Source organism: Physeter macrocephalus, chromosome 20 (genome assembly GCF_002837175.3).
Source record: "Physeter macrocephalus isolate SW-GA chromosome 20, ASM283717v5, whole genome shotgun sequence".
In the NCBI taxonomy this organism is placed as follows: domain Eukaryota; kingdom Metazoa; phylum Chordata; class Mammalia; order Artiodactyla; family Physeteridae; genus Physeter; species Physeter macrocephalus.
Window position 1 is genome coordinate 89,736,831 of NC_041233.1, and position 24,951 is coordinate 89,761,781.

Consider the following 24,951-nt stretch of genomic DNA (forward strand, 5'->3'; position numbering starts at 1 on the left):
GCCGGAGCCTGTCCTCCGCAACGGGAGAGGTCGCAGCAGAGGGAGGCACGCATACCACAAAAAAAAAAAAAAAAAAAAAAAAAAAAATTAATTTATAACTTCATACAATAAGATTTACTTTTTAATGTATAGTGTTGTTTTGACTAAAGCATACACTCATATAACTACACCATAATTAAGATATAGAGCAGTTCCATTAACCCCAAAATTTTCCCCATACACCTCCCCCTACACCAAGCTATTGGCAACTGATCTGTTTTTCTGTCCCTATATTTTGCCTTTTCCAGAAAATACATGTATGTTATACATGCACGTGTGTTTAGTGTGTGTCTGTATATAAAATTGATTCTTTCACTCAGCAAAATAAATTTGAGATTGATCCTTGGTGTTTGTTACACGTATTGATAGTTCATTTCTCTTTATTTTTGAGTAGTGATTCATTGTATAGATAAATCACAATTTGTTTATCCATTTACCAGTAAGGACATTTGGGTTGTTTCCAGTTTTGGCTGCTTATTAGTAAAGTTACTATAAACATTCTCTTACAGGTTTTTTTTAAACAGGTTTTTATTTCACTGTGGTAAATATCTCAGAGTGGTATTACCAGGTATATTTAACTTCATAGGAAATAGCCAAACTGTTTTCCAAAGGAACTGTACCATTTTGTATTACCACCAGCAATGCAGAAGAGTGTTCTCCATATTCTCCAGCAGGTGGCATTGTCAGGTTTTTGTTTTGTTTTGTTTTAGCCACTATAAGAATGTAATAGTTTCTCATTTTGGTTTTAATTTAGATTTTCCTAAAGAATAATAATGTTGAGCATCTTTTCATATGTTTATTTACCATCTGTAAAATTATTTGGTGAATGACAAATACTTTATCCACTTTTTATTGGTTTTATTATTATTATTGAATTTTAACTTTTTTAAGCCTTCAGGTACATGTCCCTTATCCAATAAGTGATTTCAAAATATTTTCTGTGAGTATTTGGCTGTGACTTGTCTTTTCATTTTCTTAAAGTATTAACAAAGGGCAGTAATTTGATTAAATTCTTACCTTCACTATATCAATTTTTCACTTTATAAATCATGCTTTGGTTACACCTAAAAATAATCTTTGCCCAATCCTAAGTTACAAAGATTCCTCTACCATGTCTTTTTCTAAAAGTTTTATAGTTTTAAGTTTTGGTTATTTAGATCTATCACTCATTTTGAGTTATATATATGTTATGAGGTAGAGATGGAGGTCATTTTGCATATGAATAACCAGTTATTCAGCACCAATTCTTGAAAAGACTATACTTCCTCCATGTAATTGCTTTTGCACTTTTGTGAAAAATCATTTGACATTATATGTGTGAGTCTATTTTGGGTCTATCGTCTTGTGAATAACACTGTCTTGATTACTGTAGCATTATAAAAACTATCTAAATCAAGTAGTGTTAAGTTCTCCATACGTGTTATTGTTTTTTGGAAATTTTTTTGGTTATTCTAAGTTCTTGCCTTTCCACATAGCATTAGAATCAGCTTCTCAGTTGCTACAAAATATAGTGCTGGAATGTTGATTGGAACTGCGTAGAATCTATACATCAGTTTAGGGAGAACTGACAACTTAACAATACTGAGGCTTCCAATCAATGAACATGATATATATCTCCATTTCCTTCGGTCTTCGATTTCTTTCATCAACGTTTTACAGTTTTCAGTATACAGATCTTTCTCACATTATGCTAACAATATCTAAGTATTTCACGTTTTTGTTTTTTTTTTTTTTGTGGTACGCGGGCCTCTCACTGTTGTGGCCTCTCCCGTTGCGGAGCACAGGCTCCGGACGCGCAGGCTCAGTGGCCATGGCTCATGGGCCTAGCCGCTCCGCGGCATGTGGGATCTTCCCGGATCGGGGCACGAACCCGTGTCCCCTGCATCGGCAGGCGGATTCTCAACCACTGCGCCACCAGGGAAGCCCCAATGTCTTTAGTGCTGTTGTTTTCTCTTTTTTTGAACACAGAATGAAAAAAAATTTTATTTACTTATTATTAAAATATATTTGACACATAAAATTATGCATATTTAAGGTATACAATATGTGGATTTGATGCATTTATATATTGTAATATGATTGCCATTGTAGCAATAATTAGCACCTCTATCACATCACATAATTATTATTTCTTTTTAGAGGTCATAATAATTAAATTGTAGGCCCTTAGTAAGTTTGAAAATTATAATACAATATCATTATCTATATTCACTATACTGTGTATTAGATCTCTAGGTCTTATTTCCTACTTGCTGCAGATTTGTACTCTGAAACAACAATTAGAACAATTAGTTCTATCATAAATGGTTCATTTTAGTTACGTTTCAAATATTTTATTGCTAGCACATAAAAATCAGATTCATTTTTGTAAATTGACTTTGAAACATGCAAACTTGCTGAATTCAGTTATTAAATCTTTTTTGTAGACTGCGGGATTTTCTAGGTAGACAGTCACATCATCTATAAATCCATATGCCTTTTATTTTATTTTCTTGCCTTACTGAACAGGCTAAGATCTCTAGTGTGGTGCTGAAGATCAGTGGGAGAGCAAACATCTTTGCATATTGCCAAACCAGAGAAAGAATACAAAAGTGAAAATTACAGGCCAATGTCCCGCCTGAAAATAGACACAAAATACTTAATACCATAGCAAATAGAATTCAGCAATATATAAAAAGAATAAAACACCATGGCCTTGTGGGGTTTACTCCAGGAAAGCAAGGCTGGTTTAATATTTGAAAATCAATCAATGTAATCCATCATGTTAACAGGTTAAAGAAGAAAAACTACATGATCTTATCGATTGATGCAGTAAAAACATTTGAAAAGTTCAACATTCACCCTTGCCCAAAAAAAAAAAAAAAAAAAACTCTCAGAAAAATAGAAATAGAGGATAACTTTCTAAAATTGATAAAGAGCTTCTGCAAAAAAAAGCCCTACAACTAACATTATACTTATGTTGCAAACTGAAGACCTTCCCATTAAAATTTGTAATAAAGCAAGGATGTGAGCTATCACCACACTTATTCAACACAATACTAAAAAAGAAAAGGAAATAAAAGGCATATAGATGAGAAAGGAAAAAATAAAACTGTCCCTATTTGTAGATGACAGATTGCAGATGGCAGATTGTCTATGTAAAAAAATCCTAGGTAATTCACAAAAATACTCTTAGAACTAGTAAGTGAGCTCATCAAGGTTACAGGAAATAACAGGTAAATATTCAAAAATCAACTGTGTTCCTATTTAGTAGCAATGAACACTGAAACATTGACATTAAAAATACAATACCTTTTACAATTGCTCAAAAAAAGCAATAGTTTGGTATAAATTTTACAAAGTATGTACAGGATTTGGATGCTGTGAACTATAAACTGCTGATGAAAGAAATCAAAGGTCTAAATAAATGGAGAAACATAGAGTGTTCATGGGCTGGAAGAGTCAACATATTACAGATGTCAATTCTTCCCCAAATGATATATAGGTTTGGCCCAATTCCTATCAAATTCTCAGGAAAATTTTTTGTAGCCATAGTTAATATTTTTCTAAAATTTATGTATAAACATAAAGGCATTAGATAGCTAAAATACTTCAGAAAAACAAGAATAAAGAGACAGAAATCTTTCTAGCAATTTCAAGACTTATTATAGAGGTACAGTGATAAGACTCTATGTTATTGGTAGAGGGATAGGCCTATGGATCAATGGAACAGAATAGAGAACCCAGAAATAGATCTATATAAATATTCCCAACTGATTATTGACAAAGATGCAAAAGCACTTCAGTGGAATAAGGATGGCCTTTCCAATAAATGGTACAGGAACAAATGGAAATCCATAGGTTAAAAAATAAATGGTACAGGAACAAATGGAAAGGCATAGGTTAAAAAATGATTAGAGTCAAACTAATCCTCAGACTCTACACAAAAAGTAACTCAAAATGGATCACAGACTCAAATATGAAATGTAAAACTATAAAACTTTCAGAAAAATGTAGGAAAAACTCTTCAGGATATAAGGCTAAGCAAAGACGCTATGAATCTTACATGATGCACAAAGTTAAAAACTGATATATTGGACTTCAAAAAATTTTTTAACTTTTCACTTCAAAAGACCCAGGTAAGAGGATAACAAAGCAAACTACTGACTGGGAGAAAATACTTGCAAATCATATATTATATCTGACAAAGAATTAGTTTCTCATATATACAAAGAACCCCAAAACTCAGTAGTAAGAAAACAAGCAGTTCAATTAGAAGACACATGTTTCAACAAAAAGGATATGTAGTTGGCAGAAAAGCAGATAAAAATATTTTCAACATCATTAGCCATTTGGAAAATGCAAATTAAAACCACAATTAGATATCACCACATAACTCTCAAACAATAAAATTAAAAATAATAAGAAAACCAAACATGGTAAAGGATGCATACTCATATAATGCTGACCAGAATGTAAAATGGTAGTCACTCTGAAAAAAAATTTGGTAGTTTCTTTAAAAACTAACTAAAAAACTAAATATGCAACTACTGTATGACACAACAATTATACTCCTAGGTATCTGCGTCTTAAAAATAAAAACTGATAGTCACATAAAAACTTGTACATGAATGTTCATCATAGCTTGATTTATAAAAGCCCGAGTTATATATATATATATATATATATATATATATATATATATATCCTTCAATGCGTAAACAGTTAAACAAATTGAGTACATACATATGATAGAATACTACTCAGCAATAAAAGGTGTTGATAGGTGGAAAAACTTGTTTGATTTTTTAGAGTATTATGCTCAGTAAAAATATGCCAATCCCTAAAGGTTACATAGGATATAATGCTACTTAAATAACATTCTTGAAATGATAATATACAAATAGAGAACAAATTAGTGGTTACCAGTGGATATGGATGGAGAAAAGGTTTACAGGAGGAAGTAGGTATGGCTATAAAAGGGGAAAATGAGGAATGTCTTTGGTGATAAAAAATGATCTATGCCTTTACTGTATCAGTGTCAAATTCCCATTTATGGTATTGTACTATTGCTTTGTAAGATGTTAACACTGATGGAAACTGTTTAAAGAGTACATGAGGCCACTCTATATTATTTTTTCATTGGTATAATTGACTTATAATTTTAGTTTCAGGTATCCAACGTAATGACTTGATATATGTATATATTGTGAAATGATCGATCGTTATGATAACCCTAGTTAGCATCCATCACCACACAAAGTTAATTATTTTTCTTGTGATGAGAACTTTTAAGATTTGCTCTCTCAGCAACTTTCAAATAGACAGCACAGTGTTATTAACTATAGTCACCATGCTGTACATTACATCCCCATGAGTTGTTACTTTTATAACTGAAGTTGTACCTTTTCATCACCTTTACCCACTTCACTCAACCACACCCCAACCTCTGGTAATCACCAATCTATTCCGTGTAAGTTGAGGGTTTTGTTTTCTGTTTTTTTGTTGTTGTTACACATACAACTAAGATCATGCAATATTTGTCTTTCTCTGTCCGATTTATTTCACTTAGCAAAATACCCTTAAAGCCTATACATGCTGTCACAAATGGCAAGACTTCATTCTTTTTATGGTTGGATAATACTTCATTATGTATATAAACATATTGTTTTCTTTATCCATTCATCCATCACTGGACATATAGGTTGATTCCATGTCTGTCTATATCAATATCAAATAAAGTAGACTGTAATTCCAGAAGCATTGGTAGATGATAAAATTCTTTCAATAGATGAAGAAAAAACGTTTGATAAAATTTAATATTCATTCATGATTTTTAAATACCTCTTAGCAAACACAATACAGGAAACTTTTTATTTGATAAATAGCATTTACAAAACCTGTACTGCAATTTTATACTTAATATTGATACAAGAAACAGCTCAAATAAACAACCTAAACTTACACCTACAGCAATTAGAGAAAGAAGAACAAAAGAAACCCAAAGTTAGCAGAAGGAAAGAAATCATAAAGATCAGTTCAGAAATAAATGAAAAAAAAATGAAAGAAATAAGAGCAAAGATCAATAAAACTAAAAGCTGTTTCTTTGAGAAGATAAACAAATTTGATAAACCATTAGCGAGACTCATAAAGAGAAAAAGGGAAAAGACTCAAATCAACAGAATTAGACATGAAAAAGGAGAAGTAACAATAGAAAATGCAAAAATACAAAGGATCATGAGAGATTACTACAAGCAACTATACACCAATAAAATGGACAACCTGGAAGAAATGGACAAATTCTGAGAAAAGCACAACCTTCTGAGACTGAAACAGGAAGAAATAGAAAATATAAACAAACCAATCACAAGCACTGAAATTGACACTGTGATTAAAAATCTTCCAAAAACAAAAGCCCAGAACCAGATGGCTTCACAGGCGAATTCTATCAAACATTTAGAGAAGAGCTAACATCTATCCTTCTCAAACTCTTCCAAAATAGAGCACAGGGAGGAACACTCCCAAACTCATTCTACGAGGCCACCATCACCCTGATACTGAAACCAGAAAAACATGTCACAAAAAAAGAAAACTAAAGGCCAATACCTCTGATGAACATAGATGCAAAAATTCTCAACAAAATACTAGCAAACAGCCTCCAACAGCACATTATAAGGATCATAAACCATGATCAAGTGGGGTTTATCCCAGGAATGCAAGGATACTTCAATATACGCAAATCAATGTGATAAACCATATTAACAAACTGAAGGAGTCAAACCATATGATCATCTCAATAGATGCAGAAAAAGCTTTTTAAATCATTCAACACCCATTTATGATAAAAATTCTCCAGAATGCAGGCATAGAGGGAACCTACCTCAACATAATAAAGGTCATATATGACAAACCCACAGCCAACATCATTCTCAATGGTGAAAAACTGAAACCATTTCCTCTAAGATCAGGAACAAGACAAGGTTACCCACTCTCACCACCATTATTCAACACAGTTTTGGAAGTGTTAGCCACAGCAATCAGAGAAGAAAATGAAATAAAAGGAATCCAAATCAGGAAAGAAGTAAGACTGTCACTGTTTGCAGATGACATACTATACATAGAGAATCCTAAAGATGCTACCAGAAAACTACTAGAGCTAAACAATGAATTTGGTAGAGTAGCAGGATACAAAATTAATGCACAGAAATCTCTTGCATTTCTATACACTAATGATGAAAAATCTGAAGAGAAATTAAGGAAATACTCCCATTTACCATTGCAACAAAAAGAATAAAATACTTAGGAATAAACTTACCTAAGGAGACAAAAGACCTGTATGCAGAAAACTATAAGACACTGATGAAAGAAATTAAAGATGATACAAACAGATGGAGAGACATACCATGTCTTGATTGGAAGAATCAACATTGTGAAAATGACTATACTACCCAAAGCAATCTACAGATTCAATGCAATCCCTTTCAAACTACCAATGGCATTTTTCACAGAACTAGAACAAAAAATTGCCTAATTTGTATGGAAATACAAAAGACCCCGTAGAGCCAAAACAATCTTGAGAAAGAAAAACGGAGCCAGAGGAATCAGGATCCCTGACTTCAGACTATACTACAAAGCTACAGTAATCAAGGCAATATGGTACTGGCACAAAAACAGAAATATAGATCAATGGAACAGGACAGAACACCCAGAGATAAACCCATGCACGTATGGTCACCTTATCTTTGATAAAGGAGGCAAGAGTATGCAATGGAGAAAAGACAGCCTCTTCAATAAGTGGTGCTGGGATAACTGGACAGCTACATGTAAAAGAATGAAATTAGAACACTTCCTAACACCATACACAAAAATAAACTCAAAATGGACTAGAGACCTAAATCTAAGGCCAGACACTGTAAAGCTCTTAGAGGAAAACATAGGCAGAACATTCTATGACATAAATCACAGCAAGATCCTTTTTGACCCACCTCTTAGAGAAAGGGAAATAAAAACAAAAATAAACAAATGGGACCTAATGAAACTTAAAAGTTTTTGCACAGCAAAGGAAACCATAAACAAGGCAAAAAGACAACCCTCAGAATGGGAGAAAATATTTGCAAACGAAGCAACTGACAAAAGATTAATCTCCAAAATATACAAGCAGCTCATGCAGCTCAATATCAAAAAAACAAACAACCTAATCCAAAAATGGGCAGAAGACCTAAATTGACATTTCTCCAAAGAAGGTATACAGATTGCCAACAAACACATGAAAAGATGCTCAACATCACTAATCATTAGATTTCTCTAATCATTAGAGACATGCAAATCAAAACTACAGTGAGGTATCACCTCATATCGGTCAGAATGGCCATCATCCAAAAATCTACAAACAATAAATGCTGGAGAGGGTGTGCAGAAAAGGGAATCCTCTTGCACTGCTGGTGGGAATGTAAATTGGTACAGCCACTATGGAGAACAGTATGGAGGTTCCTTAAAAAACTAAAAATAGAACTACCATATGACCCAGCAAATCCACTATTGGGCATATACCCTGAGAAAACCATAATTCAAAAAGAGTCAGGCACCACAATGTTAATTGCAGCACTATTTACAATAGCCAGGACATGGAAGCAACCTAAGTGTCCATTGACAGATGAATGGATAAAGAAGATGTGGCACATATATACAATGGAATATTACTCAGCCATAAAAAGAAACAGAGGTATTTGTAGTGAGGTGGATGGACTTAGAGTCTGTCATACAGAGTGAAGTAAATCATTAAGAGAAAAACAAATACCACATGCTAACATATATAGAATCTAAAAGAAAAAAAATGGTTCTGATGATCCTATGGGTAGGACAGGAATAAAGACACAGATGTAGTGAATGGACTTGAGGACACGAGGAGGGGAAACGGTAAGCTGAGACGAAGTAAGAGAGTAGCCTTGACATATATACACTACCAAATGTAAAATAGATAGCTATTGGGAAGCAGCTGCATCGCACAGAGAGATCAGGTGGGTGCTTTGCGACCACCTAGAGGGGTGGGATAGGGAGGGTGGGAGGGAAACACAAGAGGGAGGGGACATGGGGATATATGTATGCATATAGCCGATTCACTTTGTTATACAGCAGAAACTAACACAACATTGTAAAGCAATTATACTCCAATAAAGATGTTTAAAAAAAAATCAGAGCTGAAGAATACAATAACTGAAATAACAAATACACCAGAAGCAATCAAAAGCAGAGAATGGATCAGCGTTGTGGAAGACAGAGTAGTGGAAATCACCCAAGTTAAAAAGAAAATAGAAAAAAATTTAATGATAATAGATTAAGGAGCTCTGGGGCAACATGAACTGACATTCACAATCATATTGTTGGCGTCCAAGAAAAAGAAGAAAAAAAGAAAGAGGCAGAGAAATTATATGAAAAAATAATAGGTTAAAAAATTCCCTAACCTAAGGAATAAAACAGACATCCAGGTCCAGGAATCACAGAGAGAACCCAATAAGATGAACCCCAAAATGTCCACACCAAGAAATGTTGTAATTGAAATGTCAAAAATAAAAGATAAAGAAGAACCTTTAAAACAAGAAGAGAAAAGCAAATAATCAAGTACAAGGAAACTCCCATAAGACTATCATCTGACTTTTTAGTGAAAACTCTGAAGGCCAGAAGGCAGTGACATGATATATTCAAAGTAATGAAAGGCAAAAACCTAAAACCAAGAATACTCTACCTGGCAAGGATATCATTCAGATTTGAAGGAGAGATAAAGAGTTTTACAGACGAGCAAAAACTACAAGAGTTCAGCACCACTAAAACAGAAACAAGAAATGTTAAAAGACACTACTCCAAGCAAATAAGGGTACAACTAGAAATAAGTAAAATTATGAAAGGAAAAATCTCACTAGTAAAGAGAAACAGATAGTAAAGAATGAGGATTAACCACTTATAAAGCTAAGTAGGAAGGTTACAAGATAAAAGTATTAAAATTATCTGTATCCACAACAAGTAGTTAAGGTATACACAAAATAGAAATGATGTAAAAATATGACATCCAAAAAAAAAACATGTAGGAGTAATAACATGTAGAGCTGTAAAAATGTGTTGTAGCTTAAGAGATGATCAACTTAAATATATATAGATATAGATATTCCATCCATAAACAGTAGAATACACATTCTTTTAAAGAGCACATGGAACATTCTCCAGGACACATCACATGGTAGGCACAAAACAAGTTTCAGTAAATTTAAGACTGAAATCATAGCAAGCAACTCTTCCAGCCACAAGAGTATGAGACTAGAAATTAACCAAAAGAAAACAGCTGCAGAAAACAGAAACACGTGGAGTCTAAACAACATGCTACTAAACAAGCAATGGGTTGTTGAAGAAATTAAAGAGGAAATCACAAAATACTTTGAAACAAATGAAAATAAAAACACAACATTTCAAAATTTGGGGGTCACAGCAAAAGCAGTTCTAAGAAGGAAGTTTATAGTTATACAGGCCTATCTCAGGAAAGAAGAAAAATCTCAAATAAACAACCTAACCTTACACCAAAGGAAGGAGAAAGTTAGTAGAAGGAAGGTAATAATAAAGAACAGAAAGAAAATCAATGAAATAGAGATGAAGAAAAAAACAGGAAAGATCAATAAAACTAAGAACTTGTTCTTTAAAAAGATAAACAAAATTGATAAACCTTTAGCCAGACTCATCAAGAAAAAAAGGGCCCCAATCAATAAAATCAGACATGAAAAGGGAAATGTTACAACAGACACCACAGAAATACAAAGGATAAGAGACTACTATGAACAACTATATGCCAATAAAATAGATAACCTAGTAGAAATGGACAAACTCCTAGAAATGTACAATCTCCCAAGACTGAACCAGGAAAAAATAAAAAATATGAAAAGACCAATTAAAAGTACTGAAATTGAAACAGTAATTTTAAAACTCCCAACAAACAAAAGTCCAGGACCAGAAGTCTTCACAGGTGAATCCTACCAAACATTTAGAGAAGAGTGAACACCTATCCTTCTAGAACTGTTCCAAAAAACTGCAGAGGAAGGAACACTTCCAAACTCATTCTATGATGAGTTCATAGAACTCATCCTATGATGAGGTCATCATCACCCTGATACCAAAACCAGACAAAGATATCACAGAAAAAGAAAATTATAGGCCAATATCACTGATTAATGCAGATGCAAAAATCCTCCACAAAATATTAGCAAACCAAATCCAACAATACATTAAAAGAATCATACACCATGATCCAGTGGGATTATCCCAGGAGACAAGGGTAGTTCAATATCCATGAATCAATCAATGTGATAAACATTAACAAATTGAAGAGTAAAAGTAATACAGTCGTTTGAATCAATGGAGAAAAAGTTTTTGACAAAATTTAACATCATTTTATGATAAAAACTCTCAACAAAGTGGGTATAAAAGAACATACCTTAACATAATAAAGGCCATATATGCCAAACCCACAAATAACATCACACCCAAGAGTGAAAAGCTGGCAGCATTACCTCTAAGACTAGGAACATGTCAAGGATGCCCATGCTCACCACTTTTATTCAACACAGTATTGGTAGTCCTAGCCACAGCAATCAAACTAGAAAAAGAAATAAAAGGAATCCAAATTGGAAAAGACGAAGTAAAACTGTCACTGTTTGCAGATGACATGATAGTATATATAGAAAATCCTAAAGATGCCACAAAATAACTATTAGAACTCATCAATAAATTTAGTAAAGTTGCAGGATACAAAATTAATATAAAGAAATCAGTTGTGTTTCTATACACTAATAAAGTCTATCAGAAAGAGATGTTAAGAAAATGATCTCATTTACAATCACATCAAAAAATTAAAAGACCAAGGAATAAATCTAAGCAACATGTAAAAGACCTGTACTCAGAAAACTAATAAAACACTGATGAAAGAAACTGAAGAGAATACAAACAGACAGAAAGATATATATGTTCATGTACTGGAAGAATTATTATGTTAAAATCTCATACAATCTACAGATTCAGTGCAGTGCTTTATGAAAATACCAATGGCACTTTTCACAAAATTTGAACAAAGAATACTATAATCTGGATGGATCCTCAAAAGACCCCAAATAGCCTAAGCAATCTTGAGAAAAAGAACAAAGCTGGAGACAACTCATTCTCTGATTTCAAACTATACTACGAAGATATATTAATCAAAATAGTATGGTACTGGCAAAAAAAAACAGACACGTATATCCATAGAACAGAATAGAGAACCCAGAAATAAATACAAGTTTATATGGTTGATAATCTCTGACAAAGGAGGTATGAACATACGATGGGGAAATGACAGCCTCTTCAATAAGTGGTGGTGGGACAACTGGACAGCCACATGCAAAAGATTGAAACTGGATCACTTTCTCACACCATATTCAAAAAAACCTCAAAATGGATTAAGGAATTAAATTTAAGTCCTGAAACCTTAAAAAATCCTAGAAGAAAACATAGGAAACATGCTCTTGATATCAGTCTTGGCAGTATTTTTTATATCTGTCTTAGGCAAGGAAAGAAAAAGCGAAAAAAAAAAAAAGGGACCACATCAAACAAAAATGCTTTGCACAATGAAGGAAAATGTCAACAAAATGAAAAGGCAATCTACTGAGTGGGAGAAGATATTTGCAAATGATATATCTGATAAGGAATTAATTTCCAAAATATACAAATACCTCATACAACTCAACACTAAAAAATCAAATATCCTGATTTAAAAATGGGTAGAAGAGAGACTTCCCTGGTGGCACAGTGGTTAAGAATCCACCTGCCAATGCAGAGGACATGGTTTTGAGCCTGGTCCAGGAAGATCCTACATGCCGCGGAGCAACTAAGCCGGTGCACCACAACTACTGAGCCTGCGTGCCACAACTACTGAAGCCCGCGTGCCTAGAGCCCGTACTCCGGAACAAGAGAAGCCACTGCAATGAGAAGCTTGTGCACCACAACAAAGAATAGCCCCCGCTCACCGCAACTAGAGAAAGCTCACATGCAGCAACGAAGAACCAACACAGCCAAAAATAAAATATAAATAAATTTTTTAAAAAGAAATTAAAATTTTTAAAAAATAAAAATGGGCAGAAGACCTGAAAAGACATTTTTCCAAAGAAGACATATAGACAGCCAAGAGATACATGAAAAGATGCTCAATATCACTAATCATCAAGGATGTGCAAATCAAAACCACCATGAGATACCACTTTACACCTGTCAGAATGACTAGCATCAAAAAGTCTACAAATAACAAACTGATATACAGATTTACCTGTTTAAACATTTCAAGAGGTTGTTTGTGGGATTCAACAAATGTTTGCCAAAAGTGGTAAATTCATGGCAAAGCTGACGATCTAACTGGAAGAAAATAAAATTTTACTTCTCTTTTGTGTTATGTAAAATTTAGACTAAGATGTATCACAAATTTATTTATAAAAATTAATAATATTTATTCTTTAAAAAAAATCTGCAGACTAAAATTTAGGGCTGGGAGAGATCTTCATCAAACAGGAAATCCAAAAAACAAAAACAAACAAACAAAAAAAAACAGGAAATCCAGAAGTAAAAAAAGAAAAGATTAACAAATTTGGCCCTATAAACATAAAAGATTTTATGGAGCAAAAAAAAATTTAATATCTATAGCAAAATTATAGACATGGAAAAACGTATTTTTTATATACATAAACAAAGGATTCTATAAGCTCTTACAAATTACAACAAAGTTGTCAAATAACATGAAAAGGCAATTCGAGAAGAACAGATCCAAATGATCAACAAACATATGAAAAGATGCTCAAATCTACTAATCTTTGGAGAAAGCAAATTAAAAAAATTAACATCAATTTATATTCATCAGACTGGCAAAAAATGAAAAGAAACAGCATATTATTGGCAGAGATGTGGGGAAAAGATTAATCTTACACATGCAAAAGGAAATATTGATATTATCATGCCAACATAAAAATATGTATATACAGATTTATTGAAAGACATGCTGATCATAATTGCTGGCAAATTTTATATGAATAAAATTATAAGTATACAGTTATAATTGATTGTTAGAAAACTAACATTTAAAAATAATGCAGAAAATTCAGTAGGATAAAATATTTTAACCTACTTTACCAAGGCTTTGATCAAAACTCAATCAAAACAAAGGGCTTCCCTGGTGGTGCAGTGGTTGACAGTCCACCTGCCGATGTAGGGGACACAGGTTCATGTCCCGGTCCGGGAAGATCCCACATGCCGCGGAGCGGCTGGGCCCGTGAGCCATGGTCGCTGGGCCTGTGTGTCTGGAGCCTGTGCTCTGCAACTGGAGAGGCCACAACAGTGAGAGGCCCATGTACCGCAAAAAAAAAAAACAAAAAACAAAAACCTCATAACAAAGATATAAACTTCACAAGATAAATCCCATCTCTTTATGTAATGATTAAGATTATGGGCTCTGGAGTTACAAACTGTGGATCAAAACCTAGACACACCAATCAAGAGTCCTTTGTTGGTTTAAGTTCCTGAAATATCAATCTCCTCAATAGTAAATGTTGATAAGCACAGAAATAAATTTTAGCAATCTTCTTTCATCGTCTGACAACCAGAAAGAGAGCATGAGGTCTGAATGAGTGCGTGATAATCAAAGTATGAATAGTCAGAAATGAACAATTCCCTAATTTAAGCTACATCAAAATCACAAATCTTTGATTTCTAAGAAGACTGAAACATTATACTTACATGAATAGATATGCAATATCATGAGGTCTTAGGGTAAGATAAGACTTTTTCCATTCTAAAAATGTATGCAATAATTCATCTGCCTCACCAGCAGTAGAGATCTTATTATTATCTGACCACAATTCCAAAGATGACAGCACAATAGTAATTTTAAATGGGGCAAACATCTAAAAACAGAAGAGATAAGTACATGAAAAAATTAATTTTTATGTTATTTTATAATAACCAAGAAATTAATTCAATGTTTTGACAAATCCACCCTCAATTTATATGGATAACTTTATTCAGAAATGCCACGTCAGCCGCGGAGCAACTCAGTCCATGCGCCACAACTACTTAAGCCTGTGCGCCTGGAGCCCGTGCTCCGCAACAAGAGAAGCCGCTGCAATGAGAAGCCTGTGCACCGCAATGAAGAGTAGCCCCACTCACCACAACTAGAGAAAGCCTGCGCACAGCAGCAAAGACCCAATGCAGCCAAAAATAAATAAATAAAATAAATAAATTTTTTTAAAAAAGAAATGCCATGTCAAGTTAATGCAAATTATAATTTCAAAACTAGTATGGGGCTTCCCTGGTGGCGCAGTGGTTGGGAGTCCGCCTGCTGATGCAGGGGACGCGGGTTCGTGCCCCGGTCCGGGAAGATCCCACATGCCGCGGAGCGGCTGGGCCCGTGAGCCACGGCCGCTGAGCCTGCGCGTCTGGAGCCTGTGCTCCGCAACATGAGAGGCCACAGCGGTGAGAGGCCCACGTACCACAAAAAAAAAAAAAAAAAAAAAAACTAGTATGAATTTTCCTAACTAGTATGAAAAGGAAAATACTTACCGAATTTACAAGGCCAATAATTTCGATGACCTTATTTGTCACTATCATGCTATCAGAGCCCAAGTAATCATACTGAAAAACAGAATTAATTTAAAATTTAAATATCATTTGTTATGTAATATGTTTGAGATTTACTCTCCATCTACTCTCTCAGGTTGAGGCTGCTTTGGGGTTAGAACACTTCAAAATAAGACAGTAACAACTAAAACAGGAATATAAATTGTATCACTCACACATGCTAGTATGTAACATTGTATAGCCACTCTGAAAGATAGCTTGGCAACTTCTTTCAAAACAAATAATGGACCTAGAAATTGCACTCCTGGGCATTTATCCTAAAGAAGTAAAAACTGATGCTCAGAAAAACCCATACATGAGTGGAAACAACTCCTATGTCCTTCAATGGTTAAAAGGTTAAACAAACTGTGGTACATTCATAACATGGAATACGATTCAGTAATAAAAAGTAACTGAACTGTTGATATATGAAACAGCCTGGGTAAAGCTCATGAAAATTATGCTAAGTATAAACAAATCTCAAAAGGATACATACTATATGATAACACTTATGCAATATTCCTGAAATCACAGATGGAGAATAGATGAGTGATTACCAGAGGTCAAGAAGTAAGGAAGTGGGGAAAGATGTGTGTGACTCCAAAGGGATAACACAGAGAGTCTTGTGATGGTACTGTTCAGTGTACTGGTCGTGGTGGTGGTAGTTATGAATGGCTACATATGTGATACTACCACATAAAACCATACACACATACACACACACAAATGAGTGTATAAATAACGGCTGAAATCTGAATAAGCTCTGAAGAATGTTTCAATGTTAAATTCCTTATCTATAAAAAAAACTCTCTAAAGTACATTATCCCTTGGATATTACACAGGACCCTCAAGTTAAACATCCAAAACTACGCTCATAATCCTGCCTCAAAAATATGCTCCCACTTAGATTTCCACTTCTTTAGGGAATGCTATTATCATTTATGACCTCCCACATTTATTATACTATATGTTCTGTTACAGCAAAACTTTTTCTGTTTTGTTCACTGCTCTATCCTCAATAAATAGAACAGTAACTGGCATCTAGGTGATGCTTAATATATTTATTAAATGAATGAATAAATCAAATCAATTTACAAGTTCTTCTGATTCACCCTCATTAGTACCATTTAAAATTGTCCCTTCCTGTCTATTCCTAACACTTTTAATTTGTAAAACTTCACCTTGATTACTGGAATAGTCTCTTAAATGCTTTATCTTACTCCAATTTTTACACCCGCATTCCTGTCCCTACGCTATTGCAGAAATGATTCTAAATGTAAATATGAACACATGATTACCCTGCTTAAAATCTTTCATTGACTCTATTACCTTTAGGATAAAATCCAAATATCAAGTCAATTCTTCAATTCATCTCTTTCCCTTTCCCTTCTTCAACCCTGTATATTAATCATACTAAACTTCTTGCAATTACCTGAAAAGAACAATCTCTCATATTTATGCACCCTTGCAAAGAAAGGTTTTGCACTGAGTCTTCCCTGGCCCCATCCTCCCCCTACTGCCCAAACCAACCAAACCAGAAGCCAGCTTCCAACCATCTCCTTTACCAGGTTCTCACACTCCAATTCCCCTGCCCTAATCATCCAAGGGCAAGGTACCAAAAAATGTGAAACAACCTCTATTCTCCAGAACCCACTGCAATTTTTCAAGTTAGCCAATGCTAAACCTGTTTACCTTGTTTTGCTGTTCCTTCCCACAGAAATCACAATAAAGGCTCCTGCCATGTTTTCCTATTGTTCCCTCTGTCTCCTGACCTACTCTGGTGCTTCTCCATGTGGCATGATGTGGTATGCCCTTTCCTCCTGGGAACTGTGAATAACAAACTAACTTTCCAATAGTAATCATCTCCTGATCTGTTGGCATCAGCATACCTGAATAATAATAAAACCTACAGGTTAAAACACCTACTTACATGCTCTTACAATACCTCAGGTTACAGCTGTGTGTCTCCATGTCTTTCTCTATTAATGCACTGTGTTTTCATAGTACCATAAACTTCCCTCAATCTGGCACTGAATTCACTAGGCTACAACTGTGGATTAAAATTTGTGAAGTGACTGAAGACATCACTATTCTTCTTTATATGCCCAATATCTAGTAACACAGATATCATACTGGCTCAATGTTTGTTTTATTAAAGAATACTTAAACATAAATATTTGTAAGAACATAAAAAAGATGTTTAATGAGCATTATATGGCTGACAAACCTGGCAATTTGGACAAGAAGCTTTAAAAACAACTCTCAAAATTTGTAACATAATCCTGAAACAAAATAATTTTCATAAACCAAAATATTCCCTGGAAATTTAGTCACCTTTACTAGAAATATCTTAACTTTCTCTTAAATGTTCCCTTTGCCCTTTTCCCTAATACTCTAATAAGTCAAGTATTTTAATATCCTTCTCCAAATCTCTCCTGTCTCTGACCCTCAACTCTGGCTTCCTGACAAGCTCTACAATCCTATGAAGAGAAAGGGAAATTCACATTCTCTGTAGTATTCCATAGATGTGACAATCAAATACTTATCTTCAAAACAAAACCTGGAAAGTATATTTTATCCCTGTTTTCTGAAATTTTTGAAATATTGGAGAAATAAAACCACATCCGATTGAGTACAGAGTTATCACCTCAAGGGTCTGAAGTTCACATATCCTCAAATTGTTTACGGGAATAAGGAATCTAGAGGTGCCTTTAGACTAGACTCAATCAGACTTGAGTCAACAGACTCAAACAGTTGCACCATTAAAAACCACTAAAAAAATCTTGACATTTTAACGTAAGCAGTTATCATAAATAGTTATACTATCATCATTGCTGTGCCAATAAATATCTTATAGGGCAAAAGATTCTCTAGACTACATGCTGCTCTTCAAGTACCCTAAAACAAGAATTAAAGCTTAGAGAATTTCACTTAAAAAAATCACCATTAAAAATTTTTGTGGATTGAGAGAGGCCCTAAAGTTGTGAAGTAGCAGCAAAAAAAAAAAAGAAATCATTTTGTTATGCAGGTTTGTTATGTAAAGATTTCAAATAAAACACCTCTGATAGAACTAATGTAATTTTGAATATCTGATTCTTCAAATAGAAGATGTCTTCACTGTTCTCTGGGAGCGACATGGAAGTAAGAAGACTGGACTCTTTAAGTTCCTTTCTAGTTAGGGATAATCATACATTCATATCAAATATTCAAAAGCAAAGAAAAAGCAAAATACATACCAAAACTTTGTCCACCACAATATGCATTTCTAGATAAAGAGGAATTAAATCTGAAACAGCTGATTCTGGCTAGAGAAAAAGAATAGCAGTATTTTAAAACTTAAAAACTTTCACAAATTGTTTATTCTGAACTTTTAAAATTTTTCCACCTTTACTGAGTCATAGTTGAAATACATACATATATATATACTTTAGCTATAAAACTTGATGTTTTGATATACATATACAATGTGAAATAACTGCCACAATCAAGCTAATTAACATATCCACTCTCACATAGTTACCATTTTCTTTTTTCTTGTGTGTGTGTGTGTGTGTGTGTGTGTGTGTTTGTGTGTGGTGAGAACACATAAAATCAACCCTCTTAGAAAATTTAAAGTTTACAATACAATATTGCTAACTACAGTTACATTGCTGTTTATTAAATCTCTGGAACTTATTCATCTTGCATAGCTCAAACTTTATATGCTTTGACCAACATTTCCCCATTTCTCTTTGTCTGCAGCCCCTGGCAAACACCATTGTACTTTCTGTCTATGAGTTTGACTACTGTAGATTCCAGTAGTGAGATGTTGCAGTATTTGTCTTTCTGTGTCTGGCTTATTTTACTAACAACATCCTAAAGGTTCATCCATACTGCCACAAATGGCAGGATTTTCTTCTTTTTAAGGCTGAATAATATTCCATTATATATACATATAACAATTTACTTATCCATTCATCCACCAATAGATACTTAGATTGTTTCCATATTTTTCCTATTGCAAATAATGCTTCAATGAACACAGAGGTGCAAATATGTTTCAAGTTAGTGTATTTGTTTTCTACTAGCAAGATTTATGATTTCAGGTCTTACATTCAAGTCTTTAATCCATTTTGAGTTAAATTTTGTGTATGGTGTAAAATAGTGATCCATTTATTCTGCATGTCACTGTCCAGTTTTCCTAATACCATTTATTGAAAAGTCTGTCCTTTCCCCATTGTATATTCTTGGTTCCTTTGTCATAAATTAATTGACCATACATGTTTAGGTTTATTTCTGTGTTCTCTATTCTGTTCCACTGATCTGTCTCTTTTCATGCCAATATAATACTACTTTAATTAATAAAGTTTTCTCACATAGTTTGAAATCAGAGAGTCTGAAGCCTCCAGCTTTGTTTTCTTTCTCAAGATTGTTCTGGCTATTTGGTGTTTGTGTTTCCATACAAATTTAAGGATTATCTTCCTATTTCTTTGAAAAACAGCGTGGCAATTTTGATGGGGATTGCAATGAATATGTAGACTGCTTAGGGTAGTACAGAAATTTTAACAATCCTGATTCTCCCAATCCATGAGCATGGAATATCTTTCCATTTATTTGGGTCTTCTTCAATTTCTTTCATCAATATCTTGTAACTTTCAATATATAGTTCTTTTACCTCCTTGGTTAAATTTATTCCTTGGTATTATATTCTTTTTGATGCATCATAAATCGCATTGTTTATTTCTATTTCTGACAGTTTCTTATTGGTGTATATAAACACAACAGATTTCCATACATTAGTTTTGTATTCTGAAAATTTACTGAATTTGTTTATTAGTTCTAACAGTTTTTTATGGAGTAGTTAGGGTGTTCTATATATAATATCATGTCATCTGCAAATAGTGACAGTTTTACTTCTTCCTTTCCAATCTGAATGCATGTCATTTCATTTTCTTACCCAATTACTGTGGTGAGAACTTCCAATTCTATGTTGAATAAAAGTGGCGAAAGTAGGCATCCTTGACATGTTCCTGATTTTGGAGGAAATCCTTTCAGCTTTTCACCGTTGAGTATAATGTTAGCTGTAGGCATGTCATATATGGTCTTTATTATGTTGAACTATGTTCCCTCTATATCCACTTTGTTGAGAGTTTTTATTATACATGGATGCTGAATTTTTTCAAATGCTTTTTCTGCACTTATTTAGATGATCATGATTTTTATCCTTCATTTTGTTAATGTGGTATATCACATTAATTGATTTGCTGATGTTGAACCATAAAATAAATCATACACCATGTGGACATGGTGGACATTACTTGACTGCCTGACTCTGGAAGCCAAAGGAGCTTGCATTCCTAATCCCATGGGATTGTAATAATCATAAAGGAGCTCAAACCCCTGTTAGGCACTCCAATTTCTGTGGCAGCTACCCAGGAATACCTCTACATCACTTGGCTCTGGCACCAGTGGGGCTTATACTTGTGGGTCCCATAGGACAGTAGCTAACAGAGAAAGAGTTCTTAAACAGCTACCAGGCCCCAGCCAGCAAGAGGCAAAAGACCTCAGTCTTTCTGTTACAGAGGCCTATTAGCTAATCATCATGGCTGAAGCCTGAGAGGCAGACTTCTAATTAAACACACCTCTATGAGCTAAGTGTCATGCTTTCCAGACACCTCAGAGGGTGAGTGCTGTCTTCAAGAACTCCCTCTGCTACCCTCCAGAGATCCAGTTTTTCCTGCAAGGGAATTTTACATGCAATTGATGCCCTCGTTTTTAAAACTAGTGCCCCAGTTTTTGCAGCTATCACCTACGGAATGCTCCTTCATTGCCTGGCTCTGGTGGCTAGGGGGCTTGCATTTCTGAGACCCACAGGACTGTAGCAATTGAAGAGATGGTTCTTGGCAAGCTGCCAGTTGCACAGCACTGTGGAGAAAACAGACTGAGGTACTCTGCAGTCTTTCTGTGAGGGAGGTCACTTTGCTTGTTCTGGAGCTTCAACCTCAGTGGAAGGCTTCAGGTTTAGCACACATCCAGTGAACTACAGAGCTTCCCTCAGGAATGTAGTCTATGGACCCCATCTTGGTACACTCCCTCTGCCTTGCTTCAGCTCTCCAAGAGCTTGCAGAAAAGAGCTTATACACTCATCTGGAGCCTCAGTTTTTGTGACTGCTATGGAGGGGACACTGCTGGATACCCTGGAGAGCAGGGCATACACCTGCAACCCCACAGGACTATATATATTTGCCTACTTTTAAAAGCTGCTGCCTGAGGATCTGGTTTCCAAACAGCCAGAATCTAAGTGCTAAGAACCTCCCCTTCAGGACACTGGCAGGTCTTGCCACATTCTCAACTACTGGGAGCTATTAAAAATATAATATGCTACTTGGATAAGCACAAAGCTTTGTCATCTTTGAGAGATGACAAAGAGCTGGGGGAGGGTTTCACCTCCTACACAAGGACACTCCAAGACTAGGAGAGGTGGCTGTTCCATCTACCATATAAAAACCAACACAGAAAGTCAACCAAAATGAAGAAACAGAGGAATATGTTCCAACTGGAAGAAAAAGATAAAACCTCATAAAAAAACTTAATGAAATGGAGACATGTAATTTACCTGATAAAGAGTTTAAAGTAATGGTCATAAAGATGCTCACGGAACTGGGGAGAAGAGTGAATGAACACAGTGAGGAAAATGTCAACACAGAGCGAGAAAATATAAGAAAGTACCAAAGAGAAGTCAGAGAACTGAACAATATAATAACAACTGAAAAATACACTAGGGAGGTTCAATGTTAGAGTAGATGAAGCAGAAGAAAAAAAAAATCAGTCAACTCAAAGACAATGTGGTGGAACCCACCCAATCAGAGAAACAAAAAGAAAAAAAGAATTTAAAATAGGAAAGATACCATAAAGGGTTATGGAACAACAACAAACTAACAAATATTTGCATTTACAGAAGTCCCAGAAGGAGAAGAGAATGGGGCAGAAATTTTGTTTGAAAACACAATGGCTGAAAACTTCCCTAACATGTGTAAGGAAACAGACATTCAGCCCCAGGAAGCCCAGAATCTTTCAAATAAGAAAGCAAAGAGACCCACATCAAAACACATTATAATTTAAATGTCAAAAGTTAATTAGGACACCTTCAAGATGGTGGAAGAGTAAGACGTGGAGATCACCTTCCTCCCCACAAATACATCAGAAATACACCTACATGTGGAACAACTCCTACAGAACACCTACTGAACGCTGGTAGAAGACCTCAGACTTCTCAAAAGGCAAGAAACTCCCCACGTACATGGGTAGGGCAAAGGAGAAAAGGAAAAACAGAGATAAAAGAATAGGGATGGGATCTGCACCACCGGGAGGGAGCTGTGAAGGAGGAAAAGTTTCCACACGCTAGGAAGCCCCTTCACTGGCGGAGACGACGGGTGGCAGGGGGGAAGCTTCGGAGCCACGGAGGAGAGCAGAGCACCGGGGTGCAGAGAGCAAAGTGGAGAGATTCCCGCAGAGGATCAGTGCCGACCAGCACTCACCAAGCCGAGAGGCTTGTCTCCTCACCTGCTGGGGTGGGTGGGGGCAGGGAGCTGAGGCTCTGGCTTCAGAGTCCAGTTCCCAGGGAGAGGACTGGGGTTGGCTGCGTGAACACAGCCTGAAGGGGGCTATTGTGCCACAGCTAGCTGGGAAGGAGTCCAAGAAAAAGTCTGGACCTGCCTAAGAGGCAAGAGACAATTGTTTCAGGGTGCACGAGGAGAGGGGATTCAGAGCAACACTGAACCAAGTTCCAGAGATGGGCATGAGCCGCGGCTAACAGTGCGGACACCAGAGACAGGCATGAAAGGTTAAGTCTGCTACTGCAGCCACCAAGAATCCTGTGTGCAAGCACAGGTCACTATCCACACCTCCCCTCCTGGGAGCCTGTGCAGCACGCCACTGCCAGGGTCCTGTGATCCAGGGACAACTTCCCTGGGAGAACACACAGCGCACCTCAGGCTGGTGCAACGTCATGTTGGCCTCTGCTGACGCAGGCTCGCCCTGCATTCTGTACCCCTCTCTCCCCACCCCCCAGCCTGAGCGAGCCAGAGCCCCCTAATCAGCTGCTACTTTAACCCCATCCTTTCTAAGCAAAGAACAGACACCCTCAGGTAACCTACACACAGAGGCAGGGCCAAATCCAAAGCTGAACCCCAGAGGCTGTGTGAACAAAGACGAGAAAGGGAAATCTCTCCCAGTAGCCTAAGGAGCAGCGGATTAAATCTCCACAATCAACTTAATGTAAGCTGCATCTGTGGAATACCTGAATAGAAAACAAATCATCCCAAAATTGAGGCAGTGGACTTTGGGAGCAACGATATATATATTTTTCCTTTTTCCCTTTTTATGAGTGTGTATGTGTATGCTTCTTTGTGTGATTTTGTCTGTATAGCTGTGCTTTTACCATTTGTCCTAGGGTTCTGTCTGTCCGCTTTTTTTCTTTTGTTTTGTTTTTTTTAGTATAGTTTTTAGTGCTTGTTATCATTGGTGGATTTGTTTTTTGGTTGGCTTGCTCTCTTCTTTCTTTCCTTCATTTTTTTATTACTTTTTAATTTTTTTATTTTTAATAATTATTTTCTATTTTTTATTTTAAAAGCTTTATTTTATTCTTTTTTTCTCACTTTTCTTCTGAGCCATGTGACTGACAGGGTCTTGGTGCTCTGGCCAGGTGTCAGGCCTGTGCCTCTGAGGTGGGAGAGCCAAGTTCAGGACACTGGTCCACCAGAGACCTCCCGGCTCCACATAATAACAAATGGCGAAAGCTACCCCACAGATCTCCATCTCAACACTAAGACCCAGCTCCACTCAATGACCAGCAAGCTACAGTGCTGGACCCCCTATGCCAAACAACTAGCAAGACAGGAACACAACCCTATCCATTAGCAGAGAGGCTGCCTAAAATCATAATAAGGTGACAGACACCCCAAAACACACCACCAGACGTGGACCTGCCCACCAGAAAGACAAGATCCAGCCTCATCCATCAGAATACAGGCACTAGTCCGCTCCACCAGGAAGCCTATACAACCCACTGAACCAACCTTAACCACTGGGGGCAGACACCAAAAACAACAGGAACTACGAACCTGCAGACTGAGAAAAGGAGACCCCAAACACAGTAAGTTAAGCAAAATGAGAAGGCAGAGAAACACACAGCAGATAAAGGGGCAAGGTAAAAATCCACAACACCAAACAAATGAAGAGGAAATAGGCAGTCTACCTGAAAACGAATTCAGAGTAATGATAGGA

General features: G+C 35.8%; 1 protein-coding gene across 1 annotated transcript in view; it reads right to left on the reverse strand.

The window, feature by feature from the left end:
- The window catches only part of LOC102984175 (disintegrin and metalloproteinase domain-containing protein 32), a 198,371-nt gene that overhangs the window by 131,497 nt on the left and 41,923 nt on the right, over positions 1–24,951 (reverse strand). Inside the window, exons 7-9 of the mRNA XM_028481958.1 lie at positions 18,924–18,992; positions 15,631–15,702; positions 14,809–14,975 (exon numbers count right to left, since the gene is read on the reverse strand). Coding sequence (XP_028337759.1) covers positions 14,809–14,975; positions 15,631–15,702; positions 18,924–18,992 — 308 coding nt within the window. The remainder of the gene's footprint in view (positions 1–14,808; positions 14,976–15,630; positions 15,703–18,923; positions 18,993–24,951) is intronic.